This window comes from Strix uralensis, chromosome 4 (assembly GCF_047716275.1).
Source record: "Strix uralensis isolate ZFMK-TIS-50842 chromosome 4, bStrUra1, whole genome shotgun sequence".
Lineage (NCBI taxonomy): Eukaryota > Metazoa > Chordata > Aves > Strigiformes > Strigidae > Strix > Strix uralensis.
This window is the reverse complement of record NC_133975.1, coordinates 44,208,916-44,227,750: the sequence shown is the minus strand read 5'-3', so window position 1 is coordinate 44,227,750 and position 18,835 is coordinate 44,208,916. Positions and strand designations below refer to the sequence as shown.

The 18,835-nt window shown below is 34.6% G+C and overlaps 1 protein-coding gene across 1 annotated transcript in view; it reads right to left on the bottom strand.

Moving 5' to 3' along the window:
- Window positions 1-2,823: 2,823 nt before the first annotated feature.
- Window positions 2,824-18,835, bottom strand: part of SPOCK3 (SPARC (osteonectin), cwcv and kazal like domains proteoglycan 3) — a 219,960-nt gene continuing 203,948 nt past the window's right edge. Inside the window, exons 8-11 of the mRNA XM_074866523.1 lie at window positions 13,740-13,961; window positions 6,978-7,040; window positions 5,602-5,739; window positions 2,824-4,558 (exon numbers count right to left, since the gene is read on the bottom strand). Of these exons, the coding sequence (XP_074722624.1) occupies window positions 4,386-4,558; window positions 5,602-5,739; window positions 6,978-7,040; window positions 13,740-13,961 (596 nt within the window). The 3' untranslated portion in view covers window positions 2,824-4,385. The remainder of the gene's footprint in view (window positions 4,559-5,601; window positions 5,740-6,977; window positions 7,041-13,739; window positions 13,962-18,835) is intronic.

The following is an 18,835-nucleotide window of genomic DNA, read 5'->3' as shown; positions in this document are numbered from 1 at the left end:
AAATAGGCATGCACATTTCACTTGTAAAACTCACCTTCAATAGGACATACAGATACTGAGCAGTAGTCTCTTTTTCAGGATTTGGTTCAATTAGCATCTGTAATGCAACAAAAAATTCAAGCAGAGGTGTCATCTTTTAGGCTAGGCAACTCTGTTTCCCATTCCTGCTCTGGTTCCATAACTTCAAAAAGTCACTTCTACTGCCATTTCACTGGATGAATTAACAAGTTAGCAAACTGCACCCATCCTGTACAATGAGTACAATGACACTGTGTTAGCGGAGATCTACTCATGACAAAGGGCTACCCTATTACCTTCAGCATACTTTCAGCATGTCCAATATGGTATTTGCCTTCAGGACTGGGTTGGTTTTATTTTAAAACTTTTGGTATTTTAATTACTTACCTGTTGCGGGAGAATATCGGACTTGCACAACTCTCTGAGAGTTATATCAAGCAAAGCCGTTTATTTTTCTAATAGTACATACTTATGCTCTCGCCAAAGCTCTTACTTCATAATTAGCAAATCAGCAATTAGACAGTTATCAACCTTTTCTCCTATCAGCATAAGACCACTCTAACACGTGCTGTGTAGACCAATCAACTTCTTGTTCACGCGCTGTTCACACGGCAGTAACTTCTCACAGTTCAGTACTTTTCCACAGTTCAGTGTCGCAGCTGTCCATTGCTTTTCCCTGCCACCTTGGCACAACTCAGCAGTTTCTTATCTTTCTCCCAAGGCCTGTTTCTCATCAAAGCCTTGCTGCTTCTCAGAGGCTGTGCAGGGCTGACAGGCCTATGCCTCCCACACTTACCCAGTGATAACTGGTTAAGTTGGAGATTCTTCCAATCCATGTTTATTCCAACCTGTTTCTTCAAACAGAAACTTGGTAACAAACTACTTAGTGTCCGCCGAACTAGCTGAAATAAAGTTGTGGATGATTTGCTACTATTATATTTAGATTAGTGGAAAAACAGTAAAAAGGATTATTGTATTTCAAATAAATTTGTTCTGCCACAGGTCTATTTAAATCCATTTTTAAAAGCTTCAGTATTTAGAAATTATATACAATATTCTAACAAAGAAACCCTGCAAATACAGGTATTTTTTAATTTCCTATGAAGCATAAAATTAATCCACTTTATGATAAACTTTTATTATTCCACCTAGCACTGGATTCTTTAAAAAAAAAAATCCTGTTCTTGTCCATGTGCACGAAACAAATAAAAATGTTCCTACTATCATTATGGTCCATATTCCTCAGTCTTCTACAATAATCTAATTTTTGTACAAGCAAACTAATGATGCTAATTCATTTGCTTTTAAACTAAGCATATCTATGTGTCTTGACCTGAAATATTCCCTTCAAAGATATAATTTAATTCATTTAACTTGGTATTCCTTACTTTTCAATGAATCTGAGAATTATAAATCCACATTCTCAGAAGAATACAAGGATTAATCACCATGTCTGAAAACGTCCAAATTTGGCAGTGTCTCTGCACATTTATAAGTACATATGTATGTGCACAATTATAAGATCAAGAAAAAACAACAACAAATGACAGTGACACAGTAAAAATAATGAAGTTTTAAAATCAAGGGCTCCCTACTGCTTTCTGCCTGACTGTACTCATGAGGACATACCTCTGTGCAAATTTTTGGATATGACATAAAGAAGGAAGAAGTTTCTGAATGGTTTAGTAATTTAGTGATTTTCTATTATCAGTCTTTGCCTTTATTTATTCTACCTGCTCCTGATTTCATGCATTTCTTCAACGCTGCAGTGAAGGAGTTTCCACTTCATTTGGTATCATGAAAGCAAATCAACACCATAATACTAAACCATAGACAAATTTACCTATTTTTTTTATAAAGGATGTTTTCAAAGGAAGTCTCACACTATCAATCTCTTCTCTGGCTTTTCCTCATGAATGAAGAAACAATTCAAGTGTTTGCTGTTGCTGTTTTAGTTTTGGACCACAAAAATTCTCCAAAATCAACCCGAACCTCCATTGTTACTGTTCTTTAGTAAATTTAGCTATCTTGACTTACTTCTGACTTTATGATAGGTAGCTTTGATACTCAGGGACTAAAATTCATGCATATTCCCTCCTCTTCCAGTTCAGTGGGGAATTTACAGGGAAGAAAGAATATAAACTTCTTTTGTGCTCTTCTGCATGACAGTTCATTTTAGAATGTTCTTCATACTGTAATCCCATTAGGCTAAACACATTATGAATTCTCTTTCCATACTTTAATTCTCCTAATATCACAAATTTTAATGAAATCCATTTTTAGTTTGTTTGTCATCTAGTGACCATTTGTCACATCAGGAAAAAACCGCCACAACAGTACTTGCTACATCAGCCAATAATGACAACATTTTTGCTTTAGCTTCTTTATTTAAAATCAATTTATATATCAGTTAATTTCAGTCATAAGAAACTGTTCTCTGATAAAATCCCACTATATTGTAATGGTAAACTCTTAACTACTTTTATTTAAGAAAATAATACAACTATGCCCCACAAATTATGACAGAGTTTGAAAAGAAGTATCTCTTTACTATGTAATGAAGACAATGTCATAAAAGTACATAACAAAACTATATAAAATTCAGGAAAAAATACAGAAAAATAAAAGCTGCCTATGGGTTTTGCCTTAGTCAAAAATTCTTTACTGGAAATAAAACAATAAATGGCTTTATACAAATAAATATATATTTTAATAGGTGACATGTATCTGAAACATGAATTCTTCCTGTTTCAAAATTTCAAACTATGCAAAAAAGTCAAAATGATGGGCTATACTGGCCAAAGGTTGGTTACAAGAGTCTTTATTTTGCAAACTATACAGAAACAGTAAAAAAGAAAATGCATTATACTTTTTAATATTACATAGGATAAACATTAAATTTAGTATTTAATGTGTAGAAATTAATTCAAATAAGAAACTGGTTTTCCTTTTAATTAATGATGGGAAACCAGTGATCCAATTTTGAAATTATACAACCTGTAGTATTACATTATACAGGTCACATCAATTTTATTATGGGCAGAAAGCAATAGATATGATATGAACAAAGATGGTGGAGTCCCAAAATGTCTACACAATTAATTAACATGCTAACATAAATACAGTGATTAAAGCAATTTTGTCTACAGTCAAATCTTAAGTGCTACTCTACACAATAATTATAATCTAGTCCACATGGTAATTACATAACAATAGGAAAAAAATTAAAATAACCCATTTTCTTCATTCCAGCAGCAGTACCTATACTGGTATTAATTTGGTAATTGGGTGTGCTTAGCTATTGCCTAACATCCTATACTGGTATGCATGCTAAAACCTCTCTATTTCTATTTTGCAAGGCACCTTTACAATACGTTCTCTAAGTTTCTGCACTAGTAACAGAAAGCAACGTGAATTAAGATAAAGATGCAAAACTATTTCCTGAATTAAGAAAATAAAAAGTATCATTATACATTTATTAAAAACTACTTTGGGGCAAGTGCCAATACTCTGAAATACAGTCATGTATAAAGGTAATATAATTTTAAGCAATTTTTTTCCCAATGTGAAATATTTTACACTAATCTGATTAGAGAGAAATATGGAGAAACAACAAAGGGTGAAGCAATGTTTGAGTAAATAATGATAAAGCCTATACGACCTTGACATGAAAGAAAAAAAAACAGGGAAAGACAAGAAAACTTCAGAATTACAGAACTGGTGCTTGTCCATGCTACTGCTTTTGAAAAATCCTTTCAATAACCTAGCCATTTCCTAATAAAAAACAAAACTACAAATGCAAACACAAAGGAGAATTTTGCTTTATTTTTCTCTCCCGATAATTTTTCTCCATACCTTTGGTTAATTAAAGGCTGGTGAGTTGCTTCTTGTGCACCAATGCTTTTCTACTGTAACACATTTTGATTTATTAAATGGACAATTTGCAAAGCCTGCAGGGTGTAAAACACTGACGGAACTAAAGTTAAGTTATAGTATGTGTTCTGAAGAGGACATGCACAGTTCTAAGGAAGGGCAAATATCTTTTCACCAGAGTTTTAAAGAGACTGGTTGTCTTTAGAGTATGTTTTGCACATTTATATTTTCAGTAGCACATAACATTTCTTTCTTCAGGCTAGACTTCCAATGTGTTTTCTTCAGCACAAAGGCATTTAAAAACTCAAAAGCACATAATATAATTATTCTTATTTAAACAAAAAAAGTCTATGACTCCAGCTGCAATGTTTGAAGTAATCATACAAAATATACATGTTTGTTAGAATCCTTTTGATCTTGGAGAGCAAAGGGATTTTATGAAATGTCATCTTGTGAATTTTAGAAAGGTACAATTCATAGACCCCATAATATCATCAAATATATCCATCATGATCATCATCATCATCAACATCATCATCTCCTTCATCTTCATCATCATCTTCAATTTCATCTTCATCATTCATTATTGCATCTTCGTCATCTTCATCATCTGTCCATTCATGAAAATCGCCAGAGGCAAAATCACCTGAAGTCTCTATATCGATAGCTAAAAAGGTATGATAGTTACAGAAAAGACACACAAGATACACTACACATTTATAGTATAATATACATAAGCATACAAAACGCACACCAGAATATTTGGTTTCAGGACTTATTTTAAACTACACAGTGTGACATAGAAATAAAACATAAATAATATAAACCATAAACAATATAAAAATTCTTTTGTCTTGAAAGAAAACCACTTGAATAGGGATGAATTTCTCAGTGTTAACAGAAGGAGACAAATATTATGGATTTGTAGAACTATAATGAGTGACAGGAACAACTGGAAGAGATTTAAGTCCAACTTAAAAGATGACAATAAGGACTACTGATAGTATACAGTGTCTATTGTTCAGTTCTTACATACTACCTTGAACTATCTAGAACTGTCCATTTATCTAGAAAGGATCCTGGATTAGACGGACAATAGGCCTGAGCTTGTATGTCAAATCTGTGTCAGATTTACCCTTTGTTTCAGGCTATGTTCTTTTGTTGCAAAAGAAGTGGAAAGGAGTAATGTAAGACTTTTTTTTTTTTTTAAGAAAAGGAAAATATTTTATTGCCATTCTTTATATCTGGGACATCAAATAAAGGTGACAGGGGAATTCTTGGAAGAACTTGCACAGTGCTGCAGGGAAGGGAAAAATAAAGGAAGATTTAGTGTGCTAGGAACTTTTGGCAATTACCTCAAACAAACTGAAAAAAAAAGTCAAATTGAAATCACCAGCATGCTGATTACCCAAAGGAATTTCATCAAGCATTTTGGGGCTTGTCCAACGCTGATCTAGATAATTAATTTTCCCTAGGTTTATATACACTATGCTAAGCACATATACAAGGGCTATTAATAGCTGACACAGTGATAGGAGTTGCAAAAAATAATGAAGTAATAACAATAACAAATTATGATTTCTTATTTTTTGTTTCAAAATCCATGTAGTTGGGTCCCACATCTGTTCTTACCAAACAAACTTAATCTGGTTAGTAATCAAAGGGAATAACACCTCTAAAACCAAATGCCACAAAGGATTCTTAACTTACCGCATTCTGCTGCACCGTTTGTTCTGGATCCTGTTACCTCATTACCGTATCTGTCCACACACCAGCACTGCCCTACACTTCCATGGCACTGACTTGGTTTGTAATAACCATCTTCATCACATAAGGGGGTATACTGCCCTGTGATAAATAAATATGAGAGTATTAAAAACTGCCTCTTGGACAATGTAACAATTATAGCAGAAAGTAACTACCTTTTGCTGTTTCCTCATTCCAGACTCTACACTGACTGGTTTACTATTACTAAATTCAGTTAAGCAGAAAGTGACTGAATATATCAAATGTGGGAGGGAAAATAACACATATCAGTCTTGGACTGATTTCAAGAAATAAGTGACCAAGCTTCCTTTAATTTTTTCATTGATCCTGTGATACATATTCCTTACTCCCCGAATGTCTCAGTCAAGATCTTCACTGTATTCTGGGGAAACAGCTCAAATGTAGCACCCAACCCTGAATGGTATGTTCTGTAATCTGTGGAGTACAAAAGAGTCTGAATGAGGGCCAGGCTTCCTGGATTAACAAATTATCTGCTACAAATCTTAGAAGTTATTTTTATTAAATATATATTTTACAATCCATTTAGTTACCTACTAATATTTAATTACTCCACCACAGAAGACAAATTCAGTTCAACACACCAATTTTATCAACAACTAATATAAAAAAAAAATGTTAAATTTGCATTTATATACCTAGGCAAATTAGGCTCTAAGCCTAGTTCCCCACCAAGAGTACAAGAGACACAATCAGGGACTTATTTTGTGGGGCAGTGACTTGCCTAAGGCTGAATAATCCATTGTTTTTCATCTGGAACAAACAGAGACTTTTTGAAAAAAAACATAAAATGTAGACAAGCCACAATAAACAAAACATCCCTATGAAAGCATTTTGAAGTGTATAGCTGTTGTTAGAAACCATCCTTAGCAGAATACAATTTTGACTACTTTGGGCCAAGCCTTTTATTGCAGCTTTTATACAGTGGCTAACGGTAAAATGAAGTTTTTACATTTCAGTAATTTTGATACAGTGTAAACTGATTCACAACAAAGATTTCAATTACTTAAAGAATATTACAGGTAAAGGATCAGCAGAGATACTAATTCAGGAGTGCATTAGACTGTCCCCTTTATAACTGTAAAAACATACCTTCTATTGGGGTAATAAAACAGATGTAATATCTTTTGGTAGGTAAGGTAATAAAACTAAGTTTAATAGCTTTCAAAAATTTCATAAATTTTGTTGCTGGAATTTACTGTGGTCTATCTTTGTTGGATTAATATTGATTTTATGTTGCTGTTTCACTAGGGTTATTTATGTAAGCAATAAAACCTTCAAAAGAATGATCTATGGCTCACCTAGGAGCTTCTTTCCTCCTTGCTGCTTCTGAATGTTGCTGAGTTCTGTCTGGCAAGGTGGGTCTAAAATGACATAAAAAATGTTAAACAGATTACACTGTATCTAGGAAAGAAAGATGACTAAGTTTTCACAGTTTGCTACATTCTAAGGTAACTCTAACTACCGATATTAAGAAACACACGCATCCTGCATTAGTAGTCATATTCTCAGCTCTGAAATAAAAGAATTACTGCACCTTGCTACAGTTCCAGAATTATGAATTAGAGAACCACCATGGATTTGTGCAGAAGGCCACTCCCAGTTAACCCAGCTGTAAGTGAGCATCTAGTCACTAGTCTGGAGGATCGAGGAATGCTAGACCACAATAGTAACTCTATCACACTCCCTTTTATCAGTCTACAGAAATCAGAGTGTGACTGTGAAGCTTGCCTCATGTATTGGTTAGAAACAGGATGGCTCTTTCAATTCTTTTTTTTTATCCTTGTTAGAAGTCATGTTCAAGTTCTGTATTTCACGTACTACACTAAGAAAATAGGAATTTTCTCCACTGAATTCTACAAGATTATGATTCTATTGCAACAATTTAGGACTGAATCCCATGGGTACAAAGCCCCATGTTCAGCAAACTTTAAGTTAAAAACAGTGGCCAAACTTATGATGGCTCTAAGAGGCTGAATAGGTATTAAAATTCAGTTTTCCATTCTTCAGAGTCATAACTTACTCCAGTTCTGAATAATTTAATTCTCTGCTGTCTATAAAAGCAAGTCACAGCATGCCCAATGAATAGGAAGATGTGAAAGTATATACATTACTGTTGAATAAGTGAAAGAATCAAAGACAGCAAAGTACTAATCTCTGAACGTTGATATCGCATACTACATTAGACCATTAGCACAAAGGCATTTCTTATTCTGAATCAGCAGTAGTACTGAGTTTACTCACGTGTCTTTAGCTCATACCATGCCCAGACAATATTCTGATAACATCTCACTAAAATCTCATGTTCTATGAATATTAAATGCATTTTTCCATTTTAGCAAACTCTGATTATTTAGAATACACGCTTGCCATGCGATTAACTTAAGGCTCCCTTCTGAAATATAGTTAAACTCTAGTTTAAAGATGAGTAAGACTGTCTTAGCTTATTGATGAAGCACACACTTCAACCAGAACCCAGTCATTGTGTAGGGCAACAGGTAGGCAAAAATCACTTGAGTGATGATAGTCCCAAGCAGCCTTTCCTGAAGTCCTCCTAAGGGAAAACAAGAGTGCTCACCCTTTAGCCAGCTGAGAGCAGCACAAGATGCACAAAGGAATGCAGGAACGGCAAGAATACATTATAATACATGTAAGTGCCTTTTTTGAGGAAATGTTCAAACTCTGGTGATAAATGCCTAGATGAACTGAGTATCAGAAAATATATTTCTGGTGAACACAGAGCCTCTTCGCTGGCATAGCCTAGATATACCAATAGGCCTTATCTAACAGAGCTTTTATCTAGCAGAGTAAACAGAAACTAGAAGACAATAATAACCACTTACTGAGAGCAGGCTGTTAATTTCTCTTGGCTTTACATTTTAAATGCTATTTGCATATCCAGTACATTTAAAGAAGCTTATAAACATTTAGAGTGGCCCCAACTCTGGTAGGCCAGGTTTTCACACTAAATCTATAATGGCTCTTTTTAGAGTGAAGGCCTTGAAAGTAGGCTCTACTTTTAAAACACTGTTCACACGAGTCTTAGTGCCAGAACAAATTTTCAAGAGATGTCTTTCCAGACAACCAGGCAATTTCATGTTTGTGCTCTTGAAAACCACTGGGACTTGACATCATTGGGGGGGTATTGGGCTTTAAGTATTTGGTCTTTGAATATTTGCTGAGGCTAAATAAAGTTTTACATTTCTTGTTGTAAGAAGTACTTTGATGATGATCATGCTCACTATTATGCCAGAGATGTTCATTACCTTTCAAAACTAAGGTTTCTATCTTTCCTGATATTTAAAGAGTTAACATTCTGAGGATCAATTATTTCTTAAACCAAAGGTATTTCCAATTAATCAGTAATCTAAAAAATGACTGCCATTTATGCACACAAGTACCACAGGCTAGAAGGATCTAGGACTGTGGCGGACTTGGCAGTATTAGGTTAACAGTTGGACTCGATGACCTTAAAGGTCCTTTTCAACCTAAATGATTCTATTCTATTTTATTCTATCTTTCAAAGAAGATGCAAAGTATGCTGAAGGAGAAGAACTAGTCAAGTAGGAAAAATAAATGTATTTTGTTCTATGGAAAAAAATCCTAAATTTGCACATATGATCATTAACATGTGGAAATGTAAAAATGATGGACTATGCCTAAAGAAAAAAAATCCTCATATAAGCTATAAATCTTTGGTGGTATAAGTACAAAAAGGAATACCACTAACCAAAAGGTAACAAGGCAATATGAGAAAGTTACTTACCCAAAACTCTCTTCTTCTCAGAAGCTACGTCTTCAAGATTCACACTTAAGCTTTTCCTCTCAGGATAAAAGCAGCAAAAACTCTTAACAATACTAAATCACTCTGGTGCTTAAAACTGTCAAAGAAAATGGCAGGCTAGAAGTTCAACCAATTCCTTTTGGTCCACAGCATATCCTTTTTCCTCTCTCCCCAAATCATAATGCTCCCCTCTTTATTTTCCAGTTAGTTCCTGAGTTTGGAAAAGCTTTCTTTAAGTTATTCCGATAAAAAAAGTCAGTGTCACTGGACAACTTTTGGGAGTCTTGAGCCAAGGAGAAAAAATTCCTTTACAAAAATCTGTGTGGTGGCTTTCTTTGAAATAGAAATGAAGCTGACATCAGTCTTTCTGATAATCTGAATACAAACATGAGACCTAATCATATCCATCCTTAATCTACTTCCATAGATGTGGCAGGAATTGTCTTTTTGAAAATATCACTGCATTGTTATGAGTGATTCATGAACCACTTAACAGCAGCCATCCACAGTTCTTCAGTGCTCAAAGAACTGATGTACACCAGAGTATCCCATGGTATTAATACTGGCCCCTGAGACATCAATATTCAGTTGTGTCAAGAGGTGCTGCAAGGCTAGTGTGATTAGGCTTCAATTTACAAAAAAGAGGTATATTAACAAAGCAATCGGAGCAAAACTGGTAGATTTCACAAAGAACGTCTAGGATTTTTAACAGACATGTCTGAAGGAGCTGCTACCCATACAGTGAGCCTCCAGCTTTCACAGATTCTCCATCTTATTCAGTTATAAAACAGTAATTTCCGTCTATCAAGTAGATAATATTTGGAAAAGCCTGTAGCTTCTGGCATATGGTCCTCTGCAGATTAGACTGCTGTGTTGCACCTTGACTGTGCTTGGGATCAAGTATTATATTTGATCTTGGACAACCGAGACTTGAACTTTAGGGATTTAAAGCATCAATACTGCACTTCAAGAAATCTTTCTGGGGACCTTGATTATGTGTTAACGCATGTTAAACCTTCCTTTAGAACCACCTATAAATATATTTGAAGTCCTGCAATCTGAAGAGACTGATGTAACAAATACTAATTATGATAATTATCATTATTCTGTAAGATGGACTAGTTTTAACATCATAAAGATGTCTTCTAGCCTTGACAGACAGAAGACCATGTAAGAAAAAGGCATTTAGAGAAGTGCTGGACTAATAGATCCATGCAGAGCCTTAGGTGCTAAGCATTAATATTCCCAGCAAAATTGGCTACTCTCCTACTCTGAAGCAGTGATGCAACGAAAACATGGCTGTAATAATGATGAAGCACTGGCAGAAAGAAATTCAACCTACAAAAAGGCCAACACTGCAAGTGCCTCAGCATTTAGATAAGCACTAAAGCGTTAAGCTACCATCAAACTAAGAAAGTAAGTTCTGAAGATGGGCACTGAAGCACTTTCAGGAATTGTAGTTGAAACTAGAGGGCAATAGTGACCAAAGTGTACAGGAAGACTTGTAAAGAACACTGGCAAAGTGCAGATTTTGAAGTACTGCAGAAATGCATTATAGCCTTTTGGATGTATCTCAGAAATACTGAACTACACTTAAAGCAGAATAAGGCCAAGAAAAAATGCAATAAGCACCACTGAGCCATACTTTAAGCATTAGTCAAGGTGGGACAGCTACTACAGAAAGATCTTTTTCCGAGCAAGAAAGATCTGACTTAAGTATTCATAAGAAGTTGTTATATTGACTAGAAGTTGTGAGTAATGTGCAGTAATGGGTCTAGTGTACTGTAATGCATCATGACAGACCTCAAGTAGGAAGGAAGAATGAAGAACAGTTACAAGTACTTATCTGATCCTGACAGTCTTGAACTGTGAAGCTAAGATCAAAGAGCAAGAGGGCTTCTCAGATAATGACTCAAGCAAATATTACGCATTTTAAAAAAGCACAATGGAATTTCTATCCCAGTATGATACATATTGTTGACTAAATTTGGTATTTGCTTTGAACATTGTTAATCAACAGCAGTGCTGTAAAACCATAGATCTGCCCAGAAAGCACTTACTAAGCTCAACGAGTAGAGATCCGTCTACATGGCTTGAAGCATTCTGTTAATATCAACTTATTTTAGTAAACTTCAGAAAGAAGCCACTGAATTTCTCTACCTAGCCATCTCTTTGCTATTAATAGCAAAGGTTTAGTTAAAGGTCTTATTTAGATTGTTCAATCAAGGAAAACATAACCAAACATGAACTTATTACAAGGTTTGGCATAACACTGAAAATTATGAATAGAGAATTCAGTGGGTCACGAATACACTAGGGAGTTAGGATTCAGATAGTTGTGCAAGAGCTAACAATAAGATGTGACAAAAGAAGACTACAACCTTCTTTTCTCCTTACACCTTCAAAAAAAGAAGAATACAGATTTTGTTGACATTGTTAATTTGGAGGGATGGAGGGCATGTTTAATGTGCAAGGATTGCCAAAACTGAGATTTCACCTCATTTACAATGTTGAGGATATATATTTTTTTACTACATGCTGAAACACACTGTGGTATCAAAAGCTATCTAAACTGTTTTAAATTAGCACCTTATCACAACACCATGGTCAAGACAGTGAGGAAACTGGTAAAAAGGGAAGAAAAGCTTCTCTTCTGTTAGATTCTGCAATGGGGAAAATCAGTGTCACTGATTTTAGCCTTTGGTGTACCCATTAACATAATTCAGTAGTGTTTAGGTCAGTCTTTATGATACCATCCTTGGGTTCTAGGCCTATGCTGAGCAAATATTTTAGACAAACTATTTATAGGCTATAGAATGCAAAACTACTTTAAACTAATCTGTGGAAGTGCTTTCTTAATGCCCTGGTTATGCTGTACAAACATTAAATGAAATTGGTGGAAGAACCAATTAGTAGAAGAACCTTGGACCATACTAGGCCACATGTTATGTGCGGTACTTTCTCTGACAACTGAAAAGAATTATGTTGCCCTCCAAAGACTAAGGGTGTTCATATATTAAGCTGAAATGATTGTGGTGGTGTTTTTTTATTTTAAAGACAACTGAACAAAACACGTTATGTTCTTTACTTTAAGAACTACTTCTGGGATGAGTTATTTTTCATTTACTAATTTTGTTAGAAGTACATACATGCTTATAAAAATAAAAGTCAAAATATTGTTCTACTATAAAAAAAAAGGTGTTCTGAAAGATTAAATGTTAACTTTTTAACTACAAAGTTACCAAAGAAAGTAAGTCTGCTATTTAGTATGTATCTACAGAAGTACAGCTTTATTTTGTTGAGACTTACAACTGGTAGTTGTGGCATGATAAAAATCTTTATTTCCACAGAAATCAGTGTCAAACTATAGATGCTGAGTGCCAATGGGAATTTACCATGAGAGTTTTAAGGGCACAAGTGAGATTTAAAAACTGGTATTAAAATTTTCAAAAAGGCTGAACTGACTTTGCAAACTGTCCATCGAATCAGTCTTATCTCCTTTATTGACAGTAGAAATTTGGACCCTGGTTGCTATTTATCCCTTTGAAAATCTCCCTCATGTAGCAAGAAAAATGAAAGGGCAATTCTGCCCAGTTTCAGCCAATATTTAGTGAGTAAATTATTTGATTCGTTACAACTTATCTAATTTATATGGTGTCTCACCTAGATCTAAAATTGTTATATGATCCTCAGGGAAAATAATGCTTGTTTAGGTTGTGTTTATTTGTTTAATCAAATCACATCAGGACATTAACAAGAGATTCATCTAGGCAGTAAAAATCAATTGGTTTTAGGTCCAAATGACTGGAAATAACTTTATCCATAATGTTCATTCAGTTATTTTAATAGGCTCACAAAATAGAACATTAAGATGCCCTACTTTAGCAATAAAAAAGTTTATTTTATAATGTAGGCGAAGTAGATCGGGAAAGAAATAATTTAAGTCATTTTGTTCTTTATTTTGATCTCTTTGCATACTTACTGGAAGTTGGCATAAGCAACAATATTGCTGTAAAAGCATTCGCCACTGTTTTGCACTTTATTTAGAATCCTTGAATTTCTAGCAAGCCTTTCCCATTTAGCTTGGTGGGTTGTTTGGTTTGGCTTTTTTTTAAACTTCTTTTTAGGTATTCATAACAGGTCAAGAACCTTAACACAAATTCATGGTACAGCATTTAAAAGCTTGTAGTTCACTGTAATCTTCTTAATACGTTAAAAAAAGATAAAACACTACAAAAAGGTCAGTCATATACATATGCAGGTTGTTCTCATCTTTTACCTTGCTGTCTTTGGAAGCAGTAGCACCACTCATTGTTAGATATCAAACTGTCCTTGTATGTGTCACAAGAATTGAAGAATGCCCTGGTGCATGGCTCATTCTTGTCAAGGTAAATGCTTCCAAGTTCTGACTGGTCCAACAACAGGTCATAGTTTGTATCAAGCCTGTTAAACATCCAGCCAAGGGAGTCTTTGCAAATGGGCAAAATGCTGGTATCAAATCCTAAGAAGCAAGAAAAATAAAAATAAAAATCATATAGCAGGAAAGATACAGTAGTTGCTGAGCTCAGCCAACACAAAAGAATGCTACTTCATCGAAATTTCTCCAGTGGTACATAGATACAGTACATAAACAGTGTATACTATTGAAATACTATGTATAAATTATATGTCAGCTTCATTTTAAAATATCCTTGAATTGACCTGCTAAAGAAATTAATCCTGCCATCAGTCTCAAAGCATTTAGAAATATGAGTTTTCTTGTCAAATGTTATACTTATAGCACACACATTATGTACGGTAATAAAAGATCTACAGTGATTTCCTGGAAAATAATTATGTTGAGGAATTTTATTGATATTATAAATCAGGATAGTGAAGCTTAAGTGGTTTGCAATGTTTACAGAACTAAGACGATAATAAATTCCAGGTAACGTGATGGAGTTCATTTTTCCTTTGTATAACATACATTTAATTCTGTAAAAAAGGAACACAATACTCAGCCTCAGCAATGCCCTGAAAGTTTTATTTTATCTTTACCTGATGTACTTTACATCTTGGAGGCGGCCATGGTAAACATGATTGCTAAGAGCAGCCAGCTACCAGTACCCGACCTACTAATGCAGCTTGCATCTTCCTAAATTGCTGCTTGGAAAAAGGGCCATCAGGAACAGACTGAGTTAATTATTCCTGTAGCCAGAGCTCAGACTTCATGTTTGTTTTTCCTGCATCAGCTGTAAAGTACATGCAGACTTGCATATGGACATGGATGGGAAATTCAGAAACCGCCAGATCTCTTGCCTAGGTAGAAGCTGCATTTGATATACACACACGTTTTTTCCTGTTCATGTGCTATGGGTCATACCACAGGCTTATGGTGCATGTGGCTAGGCAGCTGATTATACATACCAATACAGAACAAGATTTAGTGCTACTAAATACTATTCTAAAAACTTTTAAGCTAAAACTGAGCACTGAAAAAATGAGATTGGTGAATATGGCTATAGAAAAGTTGACATGAGAGCACACAGGAATTCCTAGTTTCTACTGCTGTTAAAATCAAGCCTGCGTGCCTTAATTGTTGTTCCAAAAACAATAAAGAAATCTGAAAAATGTTTCTATATGGCCAGAACAGGACAACTTAGACAATTCAGTAATCAGATTTAGAAATCAGTAGGTTTTCCTTTAGATATGTATGTATGTGGAAACGTCCATGCTATGGTAGAATGACCACTTTGGAAAGGCAAAGAAGAGAGCTGATAGCATCAAAAACTCCCCGTGAAAGTCAGACAACCACATAAACTCCCCCAGAAATCCTAAATTAACTATGACTTTTTATCAGTGCAGTCTCACTTTTTCCTGCTCCCTGACGATTTGTCACATTCATTATTACTTCTGCTTGACAGAAGGAAAAGAAGAAAGCAAAATTATAAAGCAAGCCATTTGATATTTATGATATTTTTGATGTGTTTAACACAATTAAAAAAATATAGCCAAGCATTCAACCAATGGTCTCGCTCTTCCTTCCTCTCTAGTCCCAGATAAAACGTCAAGAAAAAACAACTTATTTTTTTTGTGGATTAGGAAGAGCAGAGAGAGACAGGACCTGACTGAATGAATAAGGATATAGAACAGATATATTATTCAACTTTATCTGTAAAAGATATCAGAATTATTTAACAGGTGTTTCCGATTTGAAAAATTCTGGAAGGTTCCTCCACCTTAAAACATTTTGTCTAAGAATGAATGTTCAGTATAACATTATTTACCTCTAAGGCTCTGTTCCTGAAGGCCTCTTAACATCTCCCAGATATTTCTCTTTTCTCTGCTAGTCCTGCTTTTAGCTAGAGATCCTCCTCAAGACCTTGGATTCAGAAAGGGGTCGATGTGAAACATACTGTTTCCTATCCTGCCTTTTGTGTACCTGCATGAAGGGAGGAATTCTTGTGTTCACAAAATTTTTCTGAGTTTGGCATTCTGGCCAGCTCACCAAACTGTAAGACAAGTTGCAGAAAAGAGCAACCATGAGGAGACAGATTTCAATGAATAAAATGCCAGCTAGAAGGGAATATAACACAAAAGTCACTTTAAAGGTGTATTCAGGGACAGATCTTGTGGGCCAAAATAGATAACTGTAGACAATATATCTGCATGTGAAATTTTAAGCATAGGTTTACTGAAAGGGGCATCACTTTCAAGCTTGGGATGAAATATTTTTAAACTGGCATTTGTGGTCCATGCTGGTAAAGGTCTCATCATTAAGTACTTTGTATTTTAGGGCACTAGAAGCTAGTGTTATGTATTTAATAAACTCTACTAAGGGGGAAAAAAACAAATGCCTGTTTATTTTATTTCTCTCAATCAGTTTCAAGTTTTACTCTAAAAAGAAATAAATTTATCTGAAAAATAGTGAAAAACCACTGAACATTTCAAAAGTTTTATGCATCACCAAATTAAGGTTGGAACGATATATATCTGCAGAGGATTTTATCCCTATTTTTTCTTGATTCCCTTAACTAGAATTAGACTGTGAATTGAGTTCATCTTCTATTCCCATTCCTCAATTTTTCTCACTTCTTTCTATATAGCTTTTAGATTTGTTTAAAAAGTGTGTCTAACAGCGATGTCCCATTGGATTTTTATCTATTACATTTGTCCTAGTTAAGGACAGATCTTGAAACATTTGCATTAGTCAGAAATATTACTAAAAACCAGATTACTTTACTACAAATCACTGATATCAACAAGAAAGGACCACAAAAATGTCATTACCTTCTGTTAAAGTTCAACAAAACTATAGTTTAATATTTAAATGTAGAGTTTGAAGTCTGATAGGTATGATATAAACTTCCCAGTAAACAGGAATATAACTGGCATATCAGAATTAATGAACATACTTCAAACAATAACATTTGATATAAGAAACTTTTATTTTGATTTCTTTTGTTATTTCCAAGCCTGAAAAATAAAGTTTACCTAAATTAAAGCTGTCATAACCTATCTATTAAATAGCATCATATACTGGAGAAAAAGCACTGTGGGTCATGGGGTCATTTAGCTTTCTACTAAATGCTGTTTGATGTAATAATTTCAAAAACTAATCACACTTTACCTTGAAAGTAGTTTATGTCTTTTTTCACAATTTGCTTCTGAAGTAGTTTGCATTTTTGTTTACAGCCCAGATATATATTTGTTGTTGGTTTTACTATTTTTTTAGTTCTTTCTCTTCTCTGGTATTGTTTTAAATAGAGAAAAATCACATCTCTTCTTAGTTTTCATTTAGTTTGTTTCACCAAGCCAAACTCTTTCACAACCATCAGTCACTGCAGTATGGTGTAGAAATGTCTGAAATCTATGTCAAATATTAGTTTAAGTGAAATAAATAAAAAGGGCTGAAGTATTTCAGACATAAACCAGGCACATGTTGACAGAGACAGAAGCAGCTTTGATCTAAAATGGAGCAGTCCACCTCCTCCAGAACTGCTACACCACATAAAGATCATCACCTCAGTTCCATACTCACATTATAAACCCTTAAGAGATTACTGTGGTAAAGTAAAATTCTTGATTCAATTTTAAAGAACCTTTACGGAACTGTCCAAATTTAAGATTATCAGAAGTGCTTTCTCTCTGCAATGACTTTCTTCCTCTACCATAATATTGATAAAATAATACAGGTGTCACTCTTGAAGGTGATATACTTGAGAAAAAGAGTCAGCAAAGCACTTAAGTACATATACAGAGTTTAACTCTGCTAACATGGTTTGACACATAAAGGGGTCAGGTGATACAGAACTAAGAATCGCAAAATCACCAGGTGACCTAGAACTAGGAAATTAATTACCCAAATCAAAGACTACATATATTACCACTTTAAGCACCAACTGTAATGCTGTTCTTATACATTTTTCACAGTTGTGACACAAAACAAAAAGCAGAAACTAAAGGGGGAAAAGTAGTATAGTTGAAGGACAGTAATTCCTTCTTGATGATTAAGAACCAGGACATTATACTGAGGAGAGCAAAAACTGCTGCTCAGATGTGTAAATTATGAAAGAAGATTTTCTTTCTCTCATTTTAACCACTTAGTTGAAATCTATTTCCATATACCATCATGAAATAAGCTTTTATGCAGCTATTTCTGAACACTGTCTAGAAAAATGTGAAGTACCAGTTCAAGCTCTTTTCCTCAGTCAAAACAATCCCAAGGGATACATTATTGAGAAATATACCCCTCCTCCATGGTTTAGACACTAGCATTCAAAACATTTCCTCAAAAGGAACCAAAAGAAATGCTCTCGTGCTTCTGATTATTTATCAGGGAGAATTTTAACTCTTAGTAAATATAATCTGCTTTTCAAGGTAAAACTATTGTTTGCCTGCTTATTAAGCTCATAAGTAATAAATCCTTGTGTACTTTGAGAGATATAGCTTTTGACATTACGTGGAAATGAAAACAGCATGCATACATATGGCTCACATACTGCATTATATAAGAAACTGTTTATCTAATATGCCAAGAGAAGTAAACTGCGTGATTCTTTCCAATACCAGTACCCTGTCCAGTACAATAAAAGACATTGACAAATCATACATGTGAGTAAACACACATGCACTCTGCTAGAACCCTGACTGCCATCTAGACCATTGGCTTTTACTTGTTCAGCATGCAAGCCGTATGGCAAGAAGGTTTTCACTTGTGATGGATTTGTCTAATATTTTGGCTGTCAGAAAATATTCAGTTAACAGCATCTCACACCTGAGGCCTACTGTGCACAAGCTGGGAATAAGTCTTCCTTCCTAATGTACTTTTATCAGGACAGACCTGAGCAGGAAGCACTAAAGAGAGGACTAAGCAGACATGAATGCTTTCTGTCA